Source organism: Plasmodium chabaudi, assembly GCF_900002335.3.
Source record: "Plasmodium chabaudi chabaudi strain AS genome assembly, chromosome: 13".
Lineage (NCBI taxonomy): Eukaryota > Apicomplexa > Aconoidasida > Haemosporida > Plasmodiidae > Plasmodium > Plasmodium chabaudi.
Genome location: NC_030113.2, coordinates 2,548,971 through 2,568,826, shown reverse-complemented (window position 1 = coordinate 2,568,826; position 19,856 = coordinate 2,548,971). Strand labels below are relative to the sequence as shown.

The 19,856-nt window shown below is 24.0% G+C and overlaps 5 protein-coding genes across 5 annotated transcripts; 1 reads left to right on the top strand and 4 right to left on the bottom strand.

The window, feature by feature from the left end:
* Nucleotides 1–319: 319 nt before the first annotated feature.
* On the bottom strand, nucleotides 320–1,274 carry PCHAS_1370400 (fam-b protein; the record flags this gene model as incomplete). Its single annotated transcript, XM_016799491.1, has 2 exons — nucleotides 320–1,018; nucleotides 1,197–1,274. The coding sequence occupies 2 exons, from the start codon at nucleotides 1,272–1,274 to the stop codon at nucleotides 320–322; spliced, it is 777 nt and encodes a 258-aa protein (XP_016654773.1).
* Nucleotides 1,275–2,349: 1,075 nt separating this feature from the next.
* On the bottom strand, nucleotides 2,350–5,858 carry PCHAS_1370300 (CIR protein; the record flags this gene model as incomplete). The annotated part of the gene is made up of 3 exons (XM_016799490.1): nucleotides 2,350–2,661; nucleotides 2,746–5,712; nucleotides 5,841–5,858. The coding sequence occupies 3 exons, from the start codon at nucleotides 5,856–5,858 to the stop codon at nucleotides 2,350–2,352; spliced, it is 3,297 nt and encodes a 1,098-aa protein (XP_016654772.1).
* Nucleotides 5,859–9,889: 4,031 nt separating this feature from the next.
* Nucleotides 9,890–11,367, top strand: PCHAS_1370200 (fam-a protein; the record flags this gene model as incomplete). The annotated part of the gene is made up of 6 exons (XM_016799489.1): nucleotides 9,890–10,065; nucleotides 10,267–10,426; nucleotides 10,585–10,654; nucleotides 10,812–10,921; nucleotides 11,014–11,244; nucleotides 11,341–11,367. 6 exons carry the CDS (start codon nucleotides 9,890–9,892, stop codon nucleotides 11,365–11,367), a joined length of 774 nt encoding a protein of 257 aa, XP_016654771.1.
* A 1,708-nt stretch (nucleotides 11,368–13,075) lies between these two features.
* On the bottom strand, nucleotides 13,076–14,498 carry PCHAS_1370100 (exported protein IBIS1, putative; the record flags this gene model as incomplete). Its single annotated transcript, XM_016799488.1, has 2 exons — nucleotides 13,076–14,149; nucleotides 14,352–14,498. 2 exons carry the CDS (start codon nucleotides 14,496–14,498, stop codon nucleotides 13,076–13,078), a joined length of 1,221 nt encoding a protein of 406 aa, XP_016654770.1.
* A 2,103-nt stretch (nucleotides 14,499–16,601) lies between these two features.
* On the bottom strand, nucleotides 16,602–19,128 carry PCHAS_1370000 (vacuolar fusion protein MON1, putative; the record flags this gene model as incomplete). Its single annotated transcript, XM_738366.2, has 3 exons — nucleotides 16,602–17,006; nucleotides 17,147–17,267; nucleotides 17,459–19,128. The coding sequence occupies 3 exons, from the start codon at nucleotides 19,126–19,128 to the stop codon at nucleotides 16,602–16,604; spliced, it is 2,196 nt and encodes a 731-aa protein (XP_743459.2).
* Between the last annotated feature and the right edge of the window lie 728 nt (nucleotides 19,129–19,856).

Here is a 19,856-nt window from a genome sequence, read left to right as displayed (position 1 = left end):
ATGTTTAAATTGAGTTTATTTAAAATAATTATAAATATTAACTAAAAATGAGTAAAATAAAAATCAATTAATATATAATATATATGATGGAAATAAGGATAAATGAGTTTTTGACATACTAAACATAGATAAATTCATTATATAACGTGATTATATATTAAATTAAAATATATATAATAATAAAACAAGCAATTAAATCAAATATCATTATTCTATGGAACATAAAAAAGTGTAACATTTATGCCATAAAATATTAAATATATTATTTTTAATCATTTAAACAAGTATAATAAAACATAATAATAAAGAGCAGTTATTTTTAAATTTTTATGATGTTCGATAAATGTAATTTAAATTTAAAGTCTCTCCATGATTTCTTAGTTACGGCAACCATATACGGTACAGATAGCTTTACTAACTGGAGTATGTCTGATGCTATCATCTTCAAATCTTCTCCCATACGCATCCTTAACTTCTTAATGAATTTGTTATCTTTTTTTAACTTTCGATTCGTATCGGATTCCATATAATTATCATCTGATGCCATTTCATTATTGTTATCTGTAGTCTTCAAAGCATCTTCAAATTTTTCCAATTGTTTAAATCCTGGGTGTTCGGATACTGAATGATTTTCATATTTGTTTATTATTCTTTTATTTTGTATTGGTTGTATTGCTAATTCACCATTCCTTATATTATCAAGCTCTCTTTTTACTTCTTCTAATTCTTTTCGAATTTCATCAATTACCATTTGCGCTTCCTCATCTTCATTATTTAAATTTGGTAGCCTATTCCTTTCTTTATGCTTCTTCACATGTGGATCTCTAATATTTCGAAGATATATATTTTCTTTGTTATCACCATTCCAGCCATTAAATTGATCCGCAAGATTCGAAGTTGATTCATAAAAATTATTTAAATCGAATTGATTGTCCCAATTTGCTAATGTCCTATTATTTCTAAAATTTATTATATTCCTTTCAAGGCATATGCTTTTCTCATTTACATTGTGTGATTCCTGCAAAGTAATGAAGTATTTATTAATATATATATAATCAATTTGATGTGCTTCTTTAACTTTACATAAGTGTTTTACTAACACACGAAACAATAATATAAAGTTAGTATAAAACAAAATATATATGAAAATTATAAAAAACATTATTAATAATAAAAGAAAATAATGTGTAACTTACATTTTTGGAATATTCAAAAGAACAAATAATAATTGAAAAAAAAACAAGCTTTAAAATGACGGGTTTCATTTTTAACATTATTTGTTAAATAAATAATGATGACAACTTCATATTTATTGGTTTTTTGTTCTAAAATATACGAACAAATGAATATATCATAAAAAGCTATGAAATTTATTGCATTTATTAATTTTTTCCATGCTCAATAAAACTAATTATGTAACTGTTGTAATAAACTTCATCATATCCATTAAAAATATTTATTAATATAAATATTATATTTTTTTTTCAAAAAATATCCATTTTTCTCTTAAGAATACACCATTTTAATATTTTAATTATAAAAAAAATATTTTTTTTTTAATTTTTTATGAAAATATGCTTTTAATATAATTCATAATATATTGATATATTTAGTGATACGGTATTAATATTTTATACTCATATTTTTCTATTATTGTTTACATACGAACAAATTAATAAATATCAATTAAATTAATAAAATATTAGATACATATATATTTGATATATGAATAATACAAACATATAATGAAAATTAACAAAGCCTCGTTATTATTTACATTAAATGGTTTTTAATTTATTATATTTTATTTACCACTTTTTTGTAAATTTTTTATTTTCATAGATTGGTATGAATAATTTTATTTAATAATGTACTTTTGAGTATACAATATGAATATATTATTTCTATTAAAATCATATAACATATTCATATTTTCAAGTATGCCTCGTATAAATCGCAACGAATATACATATAAAAACAAAAATTAATAACAAATTCTCAATTTATTATTATATGAAACCAGAAAATGAAGTACACTTAATAAGAAACGCTTTGTTTTGTCATATTCATTTAACAACTTTTAAGACACCTTTTGTATTTAAACAATACAATGTTTTGACTTTTATAAATAATAATTAAAGACAAAGAAATGTTATAACTCAGTTATAATAGAGAATTTCATCACATAGAAAATTTATTTTATGTTTTATTATAAAATAAGAAACAAACTCTTGATCTGTATCATATATATACAATACTTGTTTATATTAATAGACAAATTTACTATTTAGCATTCTTTAATTTTATACATTTTTTAATTCGATTTAAAGTATAAGTTAATTAAATTTATCATTCTATGAAATCGCGCTTTCTTTTATAAACAAAAAAAATTAACAGAAAAAACAAATTAATAAATGGTACAGGATCAGCCTGCATAAGTTGGTATATATTTAATGATGGAGATTTTTCCCCATAAACAGAATTTATAGATTTTTTAGTCTTTTTTTTTTTACTAGATGATTTTATAATTATTTGTATTTGTTTTTTCCCATCACTTGAGTTTATAACCATTTTTGTCATTTTATTTACGCCAACCATATTTATAACCTTTGTCATGTTTTTTTTTTTCTTCATTTCCTTTCTCCATCCAGATGATAAATACTAACATAAAATTATGAAAAATATGTAATATTTTATGAGGAAGTATTTTAAAAATAGTACACATCATAATTTTCTTTTATTTACCTTGTACAGAATAGTTAAAGTGATGGGTATTAGAATAACTATAATTAAAATTACAATTTTTTTGTATTCTTTTAATATATATATATCACCTATTCCTGTTATTCCATTTCCTTTTAATTCGGTTCCTGAATTTTCTTGTTTAGTTACTAGAGCTGGCACTGGTTTTTGAGGCCCTTTTTGATCGATTCGATCAGAATTTTGGTTTTCAGATGTGCCCAGAGACGGTTTATGTTCTTGAGTTTTTTCCTTGGGTTTTGATGATGTTTCTGTAGTTTGTGGAGTTGGTGGAGGTTGAGAACCTTGCGAAGTTTGTGATCCATCTGATGAAGGTTGATGTGAATCTTGTTTATGTTGATCTTGTTTATGTTGATCTTGTTGAGGTGAATCTTTTTGTGGTTGTGATGGATCATTATCTGTGGGCGGATCACCCCCTTCTCCGTTTGATCCAGATTCATTATCACCTGAATCTTTTGGGGGTTCGGATGGGGGATTAGGTGTGGATGGGTTATCCCCTGTCCCGCCTGATCCAGATTGTTTACCACCTGAATCAGGAAGGTCTTCTACTTGTTTAGAATCAATACTTAGATTGATAATAAAATTATTAAAAAATTCAGTAAAATTATTGAAACTGTTTTGCATATTAGACACAGATGTGTTATATAAATTTTTCATAGTATCCGTGGCCTTTGTAAGTTGTTCCTTTGTTTCTTCATAAAATTCGAAAGCATTATTTAATTGTTCCATGCCTTTTGACGCGATCGTATAAATGTATGATCTAATATCAAAAGGTGGCCATAATGCATTTTGAGTTTCTTTTTCTCCTGAATCATTATTCGTGGATTTTTGTTCACTATCTGGTCCATTTTCTGAACCTGATCCATCTGGACTTTTTTGATCGTCTTGCCCACCTTGACTTCCTTTATCACCAACTGGTCCATCTTGACTTCCTTTATCGCCACTTGATCCATCTTGACTTCTTTTATCGCCACTTGATCCATCTTGACTTCCATGATTATCTTGTAAATCACGTGTCTCTCCTGGTTCACCACCTGCACCTACTTGACTACCAGTATTTGCTCGATCACACATTCCATCATTTGAACATACTTTTCCATCATCAGTTATGTCACCCGTACCTTCTGCTCCACCATCTGGAGATCCCCCTTGATTTGCACCTGTATTTCCTTGATTGATATTTGGGCCTCCCGCCCCGCCACCGGTATCTCCTACTTGACTAGCTGATCCACCACCAGTACCTCTTGTTACACTGCCTGGATCTCCTTGTCCAACACCTGCACTTCCAGGTTCATTAACACCAGTGCCTTGTCCATCATCTGGTCCACTAATTGGAGTTCCTTCTCCACCACCTGTATCTCCTTTTCTGTCAAGTGCGCCTTCTGTTCCACTTTTTGTAGCTCCTTGTACACTGCCTGAACCTCCCAATCCACCAGGTGATTTTCCTTGATCACCTGCTGCATTACCTATACCACCTGATCCGACAGCTGGAAGTCCTTCACCACCTGTACCTCCTGCTACAATCCCTGGAGATCCTGCATCACCACTTGCTCCACTATCTGCTCCACCAACTGTACCCGGATGAATATCTTGCCCACCACTTGCTCCACCACCTGTATCTCCTCCTTGATTACCTGGGTCACTACCTGATCCACCACTTGTACCTTGTTGACTTGCATTTGCACCTCCTTGGGTACCATTAGATATTTGACCACCTGGACTTCGTCGATCACCATCTGATACATCACCTGTTCCACCTTTTTCAGTATTTGCGCCACCTGATTCACTATTTGCTCTATCACCTCCATTTACTTGACTATCTTCCTCACCACTTGGAGTTCCGGGTTCTTTGCCTCCGCCATTCTTTTTTTCGTCTCCAACTTCGGGACCCTTTATCTCACTTTTAGAGCCCCCTGTTTCTTTGCCTGAATCCGTTAGTGGATTTTGATTATTTTTTCCTAGTTCTTGAGATTCTTGTGAAGATGAAGGTAATTTCAGTTTTGTAGGTGGCTCTTCAGGTGGTGTTGTAGATGATAATTGTTGTGTTTCTGGTTGTGGTTCTTTTGGCGATGGTGGTACTGGTTCTGGTGATGATTGTTGTTTTGGTTCTTTTATTTCTGGTTTTTGTGTTGGTGGTGTTCCTTGCTGTCTATCTTTTAGTTGGTTTGAAGATTGTAATGATGGCTTGTCCGTTTTTTTTTTTTTTTTCGCTTTACATGGTTGATTACTGAAGTTATATGATGTAAAATTTTTCGTCGCGCCTATCTCTTCTCCATTTTCTAGTGTAAGTTTTTCAAGATTAGTTACTAAATTATTGTTTGAATCAGTATTCTTAATAGCATAACTTCTAAAATCATCATATAAGCCTTTTAATTTACTCAATAAATGAAGATATGGTTTGCATTCAGAAACGTTCATATAAAGGGTTCTATATTGACGACGGCAATCGACAAAATATTTAGAAAGTTTCTTACTTTTGGCACCTTTTTCATTATAATATGTAATTACTTTACATATGTGATTAAGTAACTTATAAAATTCGCTCATATACTTAAGATTAGCATTTTTCAAACCCGGCATAATATTCAAAAGAGCCCAATAATCCAATTTTACTTTATGATTCTTTAAATATTTCTCATAAGCCTGATTTAAAGTAATAGTATGGATATTGGGTTTTTTACTGTTTTTTTCTTTGCCTTCGTCGTCCATCTTAAATAATTTATCACTTAGCCACATCAAAAAGCATTCATCATAATCATTATACTTAGTTTGTCTTTTTATTGAATTTTTGAATTCCTTAAATATATATAAGGCCAAAGCATTAATATGTTCTTCATTTTTTTTACAACCGCCGTTACTACAATATCCTATGATTTTTCTATTTTTGTTAATTTCCTTCATATCGACATCTTTACCATTAAAATAACCATCAGCTTCAATAAGAAATTCACACTAAGAAATAGTTATAAAAATATACATTAATTCAAAATTTATCAAATAAATTTAATATTATTTAAATATAATTTAAACATAATAAAATTAAGGATAAATATGTTTTATTTTAAAATAAAGTTATTTACCAATTTTTTGGTGGTCATTGTAATGGATTTTCTTTAATCTGTAGATTGACATCATATTGTTTTTACATAAAACTTATATAATATACAAAACTAATTTATACAATTATATGTCTTTCTATATGAGATTGTCATTAATTAAACGCAGTTTAGCATTTTTCTCAATAATAATATAATAAAACAAAACATGTATTCACTTTTACTGCAATTTAGATAAGTATCCTTATTTTGTGATTTGTTCGAAACATTTTTATCATATGCGAAATATCGCTATTCTTAATAATATTTGGAATAGCTTCATTGTATAATTTTGTATAACATTTCAATAAGTTTAAATAAAACACATTTTCTTGATTTATATTAAAAACATAACAAATTATATATTATTATAAATATATAAAGAATTAAAAATGTGTTATTACTATAATTGTTAAAAATGTATTTGTATCTCATTATTTGAATCTCATGTATTGATATACGTTATTGTTCAACGTGAAATATTACACCTTTTTATATTATTTCTAATAAATATAAAACAATATTTTCGTTTAAATTTAATATTTTCCTTTTTCTAAATATATAACATATAATATTCTTAATTATATTAATATATATATAATTAATAAATAATTTTAGAATATGTAATAACTTAGCTTATGTGCTAGAGTTTCTTTATATATAAATATAATTAATGAACGCCTTTAGTGCATATTTTATTTTTAAAATTAAAAAAGCATAATATACAAATTATATTAATTGAGCTATTGAAATTAAAATGAATCATGGACATAAATTAGTTTTAGGATTATAGTTAGTGCATATAAAATGTATATTATTTTTTCATTCTTATTATTTATTTAATATATAGATGACTAAAAATATTTTTTTAACATTAAATAAAATAAGTATAATTGTTTTCGTACAATTTAATTTAAATATATTAATTTTTAGTTTTAGAATTATATTAATACATTGGTTAGAATAATTAATTTGAGAAACAATGTGCATGAGTTACCATTTTAATTACACATTTACACTTATAACCTAAACATGTATTATGTATTGCGTATTTTTTAATAAAATAACTGCATTTTTAATGAAAAATGTAGAATTATTAATAAAATTAATGTTATTTTTCTTGATAATGTTTATTCTAATATTACAACATTAAAGATTACTTAAATAAATGTTATAATATTTCATATGATCTTTTATCCGTGCAATTATAATCGAATAACATGTTTAAGAATATGCATAATGAATTTATACCCATGTAGTGTATCAAGTAAGCATAATATCTTTGTTCGTATTTAATAATATATTAATCTAATATTATTGTCGTTGTTACTAATGGTGTATCACTGTATACTACAACGAGGTAATTAATGCACTCAATAAAAATAATTTAAACCAATTAGTAATTCCCTTGTTTCATTATTTTAAAATTAAACATTTTAAAGATATATAGTATTTCGTAATAACAATGTGATTATGTTATAGATTTAGAGTTTGCATATATATATAATAACCTAATATAAATATTATTAGTTCAAATAAAATTAATTATTATTTATATTCTCAACAAAATTAATAATAACGTTTAAATATATGAATTTTCCACAATAAAACAATATTTAAATATTATTTGTTAATAAAGTATTTTATTAAATTATATATATAGGCGTATAATAATAATGATATTATATCTACCATATTATTTATAATTATCAGAATAAACTATAACATTAAATTTTATTAATATCCTTATATTTTATCTTTTAACTATTTTAAAATATAATTTATTTATACCTCAAAACTATAAAGTTTAAAAATTAATAATGAACAATCTAATATTATATCTTTATAGTAAATAAATTAACATATAGAGAACTACCTCTATCAATATAAATTATAACTTTAACATAATTGCAAAGTATTGAAATGAAAAAAGTGAGTATTATATATATTTATAAATTTGTTATACATACATCTATAGTTTATTTTTTATGTATTAATAAAAATTTTAGATGGATAAAATGCATTTTATAGATAATGTTGTATTCTCGTATCTTAATCGATATCTTATGATTACCTATTATATGTTAGTATTATGTTTAATTAATCTTAAAAGCACATATTAATCCTAATATATGTTGTAGGGTATAGGGATGTTCAAAATGAATATAATTATAATTTATATCCTGATATAAACAATTATTATACTGCTCAGTTATCAAAATACAATTTAAATCAAAATAATAGTGACATAAATAATAAGTTTTACTAAGTAAAATTTTCATAAAATAAAGAAACATATTGCGTTGTGCATAATTCAATGTACTCTCTTGATTAGTAAGTTTTATACAATAGACAATTATTATATAGTAAATATATATATTAATATATACAATATAGACATTTTATTTTAATCATATTAAATTCATATTAACGTTCAGTTATATAAATTATAACTTATGAAAAAATGTTATACACCTCCTTTCATAAAATGACTACGCCCCCTTTTTTAGCTGCATATTTAGACATCATTTATAGGTAAAAATTTTGGGGGATATGCCATATATTTTTTTTTATAATTGGTACTTATATGTATTTAAACGATTTTTTATTCATATATACTATTTAAGAAGCATGTTAAACTAATAAATGCTTCCAAGTTATAAAAAATTAAATCAAGCGAGGCACATAAACCTCGACAAAATACTACTATTAATATCTTCAATTCTTTCTTCTTTTACTAATACATAATAACCTTTTGAAATTCTTAACATAAATGTATTATTCATGTCTTGTAAAAAACAATGCGTTCATGGTTATTTAAATTTACCTCGTAAGAATCACACTTCACCACTATATATATATTATTTAATAAACTTTAAGACAACCAAATATTATTAAATATGAGCAAATTAAATGAACTTAGACCCAGAAATAAAACCATAAACACCTTAACCCCGAAACAATTGCAACTAAAAAACAAAGACATTTTTTATGTATAAATATTCCATGATTTATTTTACAATTTTATTTTTGTGGGGTATTTTTTTCATATTAATTTATATAGTTGCTATATATGTAATATCTTTTATAATTTACATTAATTTGCATAAAGTATGTATCAATGCTACTAAAAATGCATAATTTTATCAACTTACGAACTATACTATAAAATTTTTATTCTGTAAAATTTCAATAAAAAGTAATAAACAAAATATAAAAAAACCAAATCGCCATAATCTAGAATTTTTCATACTGTTGTTATGATGAATATTATTATTGTAATAGTAACAACACTGTATAAAAATGTAATACCTCGCTTGATATAAATTATTTTAATATTTGAAAATGTAAAAAATGATTTATACTAAAAATAAATATCAAAACAACTATTTTATATAATAATTATTATAAGTTGTATGGATGTTATCGTTTATTTATCAACATATTATTTATAATATAATCATATTATAAAATTATAATTTTTTTTATGTTATTTTCTAACTTTGCATTTGACATTTTAAATTATTAATTTGCTAGATGAAAAAAAATATAAATTTTTCTATGTTGTACATCACAACCTGTTGTATATAATACAATTCCGTTCATATGGAATATTTTATCAATTTTAATTTTAGCTTTAACTATTGAGTTATAAAAATTAAAAAAGCTTGTATAATAATGTAAATATTAAAAATATTATAATTAATTAAATTATATGTTTTATATATTATAGCGTGATTAAAATATTTTTTTTAGATATATAATATTATCGAAATTAAGAATAATAAAATTATTTTGGTTTCATTATTTATAAAAATGTCGTCTATTATTGTTGGCAAATGATAAAGTATTTAAACAAAAATCATGCATAATTATTTAATAATTATTTTCTGAAATAAATATTAGCTTTTTATATTTTTTCGAAATATTTTGCTTCGATTTTAATTATGCTTATCCAACATTTCAAGTTTTTTATTTTTAGTTGTTAAAAAAATATTAAGTATTTTTTAATATTTTAATTATTAAATTTTAAAATGAATAAAAGATGCATTAAAATCGCTTTTTGTCTTTTAAGCATGCTCGTATGTATGAGCGATAATGCCCTTGCAAGTGAAGATACCCCAGAGGTTCAAGCTATACGGAAATATGCCCAGCGCAGTAAAGCTCGACGTAGTGCTGCATTACGCAAACGGATTCCCTACAATATTCCGTAAGAATATATAAAAACATATATATAATATAACTACGCATTTAGACCTTCATATATGAGAATATTACATGCTTATTTATGCAAATATACACATACACAACTATTAGACATCAAAATACTATTTATAAATACATCTATTTTTTTTCCCAATTTTAAAATTGTTTCATATTGGTCAATCATAGTTCATACGAAATATATGAGCAAAACATTCACCTATTGTATACCAATCGTAAAGAAACAAAAAAGGCAGCCAAACTTATGGACGAAGCTGCAACATGTTTACAATATCATGCTTCAAATACAGACGATTATTATTTATTTCAAAAATACGAAGGTGATATATCTTTATATTTTAAGAAGCGTGCAAATCCAGAAGTTGGAAAACTCTATTTTAAAATCCCCGTCCCGGATGCGGTATGAATTAATAAACAAAATTTAAGTTATAAAATTAAGTTCAAATAAACAAATTATTGTTATATATATATGCGCATTTACACATGTTTCTTTTCTTATCGTTAGTATGAAGACATAATAAACTTTTTATGGAATCCCAATGCACCCTATATGTACTGTGACGATTTTATTAATGGTATGTAATAATTAATTAATTGAATAATATATGATTATCCCAATTTGCGCAATATTTATTATTGTTATTATACTATCTTACTATTTTTATCTTTCGTTTTTTTGAAGCCCATGATATTTTAATTTCATCTATACAATTTTATAATATTATTTTTTAGGAAAATTTGCCCGTGTGTACAATCCAAATTTAGTAATGATACAACATCGTTACAAAAATCGTACTCAATCAGCTCGAGGATATTATTATGCTATCGCCAAAAAAGCTCAAGTAAGGAAACTTTTCTTCTTCTACTTCGTTATAAATCGTATTTCTCATATTCCACAATAATTTATTCAAATACGCTTTTATTAATTTTGTAGATATCAGAAGACACAACTATAATTGTCATGTCTTCAGCAAATATAAATGACTACAATCCTTCCAAAAAAATATATAAAAACAGAATAATAGAAAGAGCAAATTCATTCAAAACTAATATTGATTCTGAAGATGACATTAGAAATGGGGAATTAATAAAAATGTTTGTTAACTTATCCGGATTTATCATTAAAAAAGAAGACACACATGTTGATATAACCCACATCGACTCTGTAAGCAATATACATTTTTTAACAACATAATAATTTTATTCCACTATTTATTTTTATTTTCCTATACTCATTTTTAAAGTTGTAAAAAATATATAGATTCTTTATAGATGCACATATTTATAATACATAATATATTTCCCCCAAAATTTAAATATTTTATATATATTCATTCACTTTTTGTTTATTTGTAGATTTATTGTAATTGTCCTAATATTCCTTGGTGGTATATTCACAAGATTAAAGCAATGAGAATACTAGATGTTACCAAATTAAAAGAAATATTTGATGATAAATAAATGTATATTCTTCATAATATGTTTTTAGCACTCTAATATTGTGATGCATATATTAATAAAATTAATTTGTTTTCGTGAATAATTCCGACTTTAAATTACCATTACAAAACATATTTTTTCACTTTAAATATATTTTTTGGGCATATAATTTGATTACGTCTGCTTTATGTTAAAATGCATTACATGCATTTAATTTTGTGAACAAATTAAATATAATTGTCATCATTTGTCAAAACTAGTTTCTGTATGACTTCCCTTTATATTATTGTTTGTCACCTTTTTTGCCCTAAAAATTTATTACTTATGCTTTCCTTTTATTATTTCTATTATGATTATTAAACATATGAACCTAAATTTGTTTTAAACTATTTATCTCCCATATAAGAATATATTAAAATAGAAAATGTTTTAAACACTTCGTAATTTATATATACCCCAAAGTTTTGAAAATTAAAAAATGTGGTATGATTAATCTAATACTATACCTTTATGATATATAGATAAATAAAAATGTATAAATCAATTTCAATTAATAAGAATTTACACACTAACATAAATATAATATAATAAATTCAAACAATTTGTATTATATATAATTCAATTTTAAATAAGCTTTTATAATATATTAAAATGCACATAGAATAAAACTCAATTTTGCTATAGACGGCATTTTAATATGTCTTGACTTATCTAATATACGCTATATTTTATGTTTATCTATTATAATATATAAATAGTTTATTTAGTTGGCTTTGCTATAATTTTATACAACCGATATAATATTGTCATTGCAATTTGATTGATAGGAATTATAATTTAAATTTAAAAAATGTAGAATACAAACAAAAGGTTTTTTTAAATAAACATATTCATCAAATATAGTAAGGATGTGCACCTTGTGATATATATGATGCAATGTAACTCTAAACCTTTCTTATACAATAGGCATTTATAATATAAGATATTATGAATTATTACGCATGGTTAAACAACATTTTACATTAAAATATATGATGCCAAGATAATATTTTGATCATATTTAATTTATATGAACACGTTAGGTATAAGTATTATAGCATATGGAATGTCTTTTACCGGTGGTTTCCTTTAATATTAATATTAATAGTATTTTTATGTTAAAAATGGGCAAGTTACAATTTGGAGAATTGTAGTATATATGTTTTTCTTTTTTATGATTTTTTCTTTATATATATTAATATATTTTTATTTAATTTTAGTAATGTTTAACATCTCTGATACAGATAAATAAATATTATAAAATATTAAACAAATATATCGAAACAAAATATAATTGGAAAACTAAAATATAAAGCGGCAATTAAGTAACAAACATAAAACACTATTTCTTATTAGTTATTTTTACGAAATGTTTCAAAAATACTATGCTCACAATTAATATCACAATAAAACATTTATCTATGATCAATATGTAGTTATACTTTGCATATATATAAATAAAAATGGTTTTTAAGCGTACAAATTCACATACATATACATTTTTATAATTAATTTAATCAGAGAGGTTGCGGTTTATAATTCGTTTGAGGTGCATTCGAATTTACTCTTCTTCTATTATTTGGAAGGATATCATAAATAGTTCCAAAGGTCATAAACAAAATTAGGAAATAGACTACAGTTAAAATTATTGGCGATTGATTTTTTAAGTAATCAGGAATGAACAAATTATCAACCATGACTTTTGACACCGCTAATTTTCCAAGGGTCGCAAAGCCACCAAAGTTCTCATCGTCAAATATTTGATTAATACCCAAATTTTGCATACTACTACTTACAAAGTTTAAAGCAGAGCTTTTGTGTTCGTCAAATAATTCTTTCGCAGTATTCACATATTCTTTACATGCGCTTTGGAATTCAGGTGATTTTACTTTATTGGCGACCTCTTGATAACATGATTTGATACCATTTACTATACTATCAAGATCGTCGGCGAATGATTTCTGATCATAAGGTTTTTGCTCGCTAGAAGGTTTTTGCTCGCTAGAAGGTTTTTGTTCGCTAGAAGTTTTTTGTTCGCTAGAAGATTTTTTTTCGTTAGAAGATTTTTTTTCGCCAGGTGTTTTTTTTTCGTTAGAAGATTTTTTTTCGCCAGGTGTTTTTTTTTCGTCAGATGGTTTTTTTTCTTCAAAAAGTTTTTTTCCATCATATGGTTTTTTTTCAAAAATATTTTTTCCATCAGATTCTTTTTTTTCTTCAAAAATTTTTTTTCCATCAATGACTACTGAACTTAGAATGGAATCTATAATATCAGTATAAAGTTTTTCTTCAGCTGATGTTGTTTCGCCAGCTGACGATGTTTCTCCAATGGATGTTGAATCATTATCATCTTTTTTTTTATCTGTGTCTTCATTTTCGCTTTCTTCATCAGTTTTTAATTTTGAACTGTCCGAGGCTAACTCAGTTATGATCGTTGGACTATTGGGATCCTCAACCGAAGAATCTTCATTGCTTTGTGTTTTATAATCTGTAGCATGAGTTTCAGTTTTATCCAATTCTGATAATATTCTGCTTTTTCCTAAAACCAAACCATTATGTTGGTATTCTTGGTATGAGGATGTACTTTGGGTGCTCTAAAAAGTAAAAATACAAGTAAATAAATGACAATAAAGTTTTAACTAAAGCATATAGTAATGCTGAAAATAAAAATAGCGAATTTTCTTATAACTAAAATTATGTATCATCAAACATATGCATATAACACAAAAAGGGAAGCATGTAAACAAAATATATTCACATATTTCACTATTATTTTATTTATTGTTTTTTTCATACACTGTCACCATTTTGGCATATCATAAACAACACGATCAGCGCAAATACTTTTGTACAAGAAATCAAATTTAATTTCTTGCCCCAATTTTGGGAATGTTTCGTGGGTGGTACTATGACACCATTATCTACCTTTGTTTCTTTCTTCATTTTTTGATTAATATATTTTCAAGAAATATATTTTATGTAATAGAATAAACTAAAAAAATAATTAGATAATTAATTATTAATTAATTATTAATTAATTATATTATTTTAAATTAATTTACAAGTGTATGGTTATAATAATTATGAGCATTAAAATTAATTTATATTTTTTTAATATTTTTCAAAAATACTTTAAAAAAAAATTATCATATAGAAAAAAAAAATAAAATCTATTTATTACTAATATATGAGAGCTCCATAAAAAAATACTTAGTTTTTATTGCTGCACAAAGTACATAAAACGAAAATATAGTACTCATAATATATTCAATTCATTACAATTAATTAGAGGTATTCATAAAACATATTAATAATTTATATCAAGCTTAAATATAAATGAATGTGCTTTTTTACATATTGGTGCATCATAATGAACAAACATCCATTTTTTGTTAAACATTTTTTGACTCAAATTATTATAAAATTTTAAAGCATAATTTTATAAAATCAAAAGATCGAAAAACCGAATATATGCAATTAATTAGGTTATACGTCTCCTATATAATTGAGCTTATAAATTTAATATTATAATATTTGTTTATATTCTTCACAAAAAAACTATCAGCAAAATACATTATCATGGCATTTCTCTATCATACTTTTTGTGATACAATTATTTTTTTATTAATGCAAAATACTTGATTATTATTGAAACCAAATTTTATTATAAAGATTACTAGTACCATATTTTTTTTTGTTATATCGTTTTATAACTAGATTTCAAACTTTTCAAAAAGTATGAAAAAAATGAAATATATGAATACATTCCCAAACTACATAATGTGTAATTTTCCATAAATTATAAAATTAAGTTCTTTTCTATCTATAAAAAATATTGAAGGTCATCATACAAATTTATTACCTTCTTTCATTTTAACAAATTCTTACGTTATAAAGCAAGCCCTCTTTTACACAACAAATTTGGTAATTACGTTAAATAATAACAATAAAAAATAACATTTATAAATAGTAATTTTTCTAAATAATTTTAAAACTATATCATATAATTGTAGTATTAATAATGCACTAAAACTTAATATATTCTTTTCTAATTATGATTATTTATCAAAATAGGTACATATAAAAGTATTATTCACAATCAAATATAAGATTTACAAAATAGTAAAACGTATAATATATTAATTTATTTTATTCTATAAATATGTATCAAATGGAAAAATGTATAGTGTGCGACCAAAATATGTTTAAAGCACATATATTTATCGTTAAAATGTGTACGAAAACAAAATAGTTATTTATATATTCTCCCATTTTCCCTTTATTAAATGTGTTATTTTTAAATGAAATACACAATATAATGATAATAATAACTTCTACATTTTTATGCCCTTATAAAGCATAGACATTCTAAAAAAATTATAAAAACGAAAATACAAAATAGTGGTCTCCATTCTTACAAAAATTGTGCGTTATTCCATTTGAATAAATATAATTACCTATAATGAGCTTAAAAATTATTATTTAATATTAATAGAATGTGGAGAATTACAATTTATAATTCTATATGCTCAATTAAAGTTGCTATTAATAAAAAGCCTAAACCAGTTTATATAATTATTGTCCAGTTCCTTTTGACTTATTTACACTTAGTTATAAAAATAATACAAACAGTTGCAATGACATATGGTTTATTATTTTTATTTTTATTTGTAAAGAGAGTATACAATTCTTTTTATTTACATGTTTTTTTTGGACGTGAATCATCATAAATTAAAATAAAAAAAACATATTCCTCTTAAAATATGATTATATATATATTATTGTGTACATTAAAAAATTAAACAATACTAAGAATGAAAAAAAATAATAATATAATATTGACTAAATAAATGCGTTAGGTAACAACCTAATGAATTATGCTGAAAAAAAGCGAAAAAAAACTAATTTTATTACAATAATTCAAATATAAAATTTTATTTAATAAAACTAGTTCAAATTTATTATCACTATGTCTAATATTTCACATGAATGGGCATACTACAAAAAACTTTAATCCTGTATTTCTTTTCATTAATATAACCCAAATTAAGAACTAATTTGTTTAATGTTATTAATGAATATTTCTTTATGATATTTTGCTATAACTTTTAAAATTTCATTAATACTTTCTTCGTTAATATTAACATAGAATGGTACCGATAAATACAAATAATAAAGGTTTGTTTTAATGAAATAAAAATTTTCATATTCTGTTTCCATATATATTTGTGCTGGTAGTTTAGAGTCTTTTATTATATCGTCACATTTTTGATATGCTCGAAAAATTCTTTTTATTTTATTGGAGCATATTTTTGTGCTGTAATATTGTTTTAAATAAGGAATATAATAACACATGTGAGTAATATCTATACCGGGAATATCAGGAAGTTCAAACGAACTGGTATTTGAAGCCTTAATTATTTCTTCATAACACCCTGAACTTGTTAGCGTCTATAAAAATAAAATAAATCAAACAAATATTTTATTTGCATCAACAAATGTATAGCATACATACACAATAACCATAATATACAAACATTTGGGGCAGTGCTTGTGCAAAATTAATTTTTTTAGTTTTTTTTCATGATAACCGTTTCAATCATGGATGTATGGCTAGACAAGTGGAAAAAATCTTGAGACGACGCCCCGGAACATATGTATACACAGAATATTTTATTTTTGATACAATTAATATATCCATACAAAAATTGGCTGCCAATAAGAAAAAAATTATTAATATTATAATTTTACATTTTATTACTATCAATAGTACATATATATGCATACATCTTTTGAAATTAAAGGGTATATTTATAAATATATGCAAACACTAATGTATGATTCTCTATATGTATTAAATATAAATTTAATGTAGTTATTTTTTTCTTGGAATTTTTCAGTACTTTGGGTTGTATATAGGCAAACAAATAGGTATCCATGATTCTGCATTTTTAAAAGATTTCATAGATGTTATCATATTTATGAGTATTACTATATCTATCGAACTAATTGTATATTTTGAAACTGATATTCCTATAATTTTATCATTTATAAACAAAAAAGACAATAAAACATTACTAATTTTGAATGAAGAAATTAAATTATGTATTTGGTTTCGATATTCTTGTTTTAATGGTAATGGCTCAAACCCATCAAAAATCGAATACATATTTTTCGAATAGGAAGAAATCATATTACACATAAGAAGATCAGCCCCATCTAGCAAATATCTTACATCGAAAGATGGTTTTATTTTAAAAGATTTTTCAATACTTTTTGTTAATAATGATATAATTTGCAAATACATATAGTTCAAAATGTTCAAAATATAATTATTACTCTCATTAACACTAGATATACATATTAAACATAAAACTTCTTTATCTAAATATACGATTTTTGTATTTTTACTCACAATACATTTCAATGAGTTTTTTCCATTTATGCTAGTTGTCTTATTACTATTATTATCTGTACTTGAATCAGAACAAAATGAAAATGACCCTATTTTTGATATTATAGCAAGTAATGTTCCATAAAAACTTGTTAAATTTTCTTCATTTCCATATCTTGTGAAAACTGGTTTACCAGAGTAAGTAAAAATAAAAAAGTGCCTTTTATGCTTATACCATAGAGGATTTGTTTGATCTTCATGAATCTTTTTCTTTTCTAGTAAAAATTTTGAATTATTTGGAGAATCATTATTACTACCATTGTCAAGCTTATTTAAGGTTTCGGTTTTGTCCGATTTTTTATTTTCTCCTTCCTTTGACTTATCATTCACTTTTTCATTTATATTTTCGCTTAACTTTTCAATTAAATTATCATCAGATTGATCAATTTCTTTTTTAATTGCCCCCTCTTCCAATATTTGATCGGCGGAATTTTCATCTTCAAAAAATTTATCATCGGAATTAGTATCAACAAATAAATTATCGCTTGATTTTTTCTCAATGTTTGTTGGATCGATAATCTCCTTATTTAAAATTAAATTATCATCTTTTATAATATTTTCTGAAGACGCTTTTTTATTATCATACATCATTCCCATATTATATGCATCACTATTTATAAAATGTAAGTCATTATTATTGTTATGCTCATCATTTTCTTCAGATTTTCCTTTTTCTATGAAATTATGTTCGTCCTTTAATGTTGTACTACTATTATCACGGGTATGAAACTTATTAGTATCATTTTTGTCAACTTCTTCATCTCCAAATACATTTGCTTGAGGATATTTATGGTTACTATTTATTTCTTTCTTTTCACTTTCTATATCTTCGAAAAAATTTTCAAGATCATCGTCTGTATTTGAATTTATAATATCATCATACATTCCTAGTTTATATTTATCCCTTTTGGATTGCTCTTTATTGACACCAAAACAATTTTCAAAATTATCATCAGATTCATTTATTACTTTTGCATCATAAAAATTTACATCATCATTATTCAAAATGTCATCTTCTTCATAAAAAGAATAATCCATAATATCTTTTCCATTATTTTTGTAATTATATTGGTTTATATCTTTCGATTCACGTTTTTCATTTTCATCATCATCATGCATATTTTCCATTTCCTCCCCTTGTATTCTCTATAAAATACATTTAAATATAACTTAAAAATAAGGATAAAAATATGCCCCAATATATATAGTATGTTATTAAATATAGAGAAATATATACACACAAATATGATAAACTTTATTATATTAATATATATATAGTATGGTTTATTTCATGACATATTATTCTATTGTTTGTTTTATTCAAATATTTCATATGTAAATTTAATGAATCCTATATTTATTATATTTATTTGTTATTTTTAAAACCATTTTTATCAATAAATATACTAGTCTTCATTTATTTAATTCTTTCCGTTTCTATAATAATACTATAATATAGCTTCCCTGTTTTCTTCATTTTTTTTATTTTTTTCTCATAGTTATTTTTATTTTTTTTAGTTTTAATAATATATTTCATTTGTATGTAACATATTGAGGGTTTAAAATTTTTTTTTTAAATATGCATTAAAATAAAAAGAGGTACATGCTTAAAATATATATACCTTCTATTGTTAATAAAAAAAAGTCAAATGTTATTTCACAAAAATATAAATGTAAATTTATGTTTAAGTTTAATATTTACACGGAATATTCAAAAATTACATGGAAATTATCAACACATTTGCTACTATGCTATATTTTTTGTGTAAGATATTAAAAAGGTACGATTAATCCATATAAAAAACATAATATATAAATTAATTACCATTATACCAACTCAAAAAATG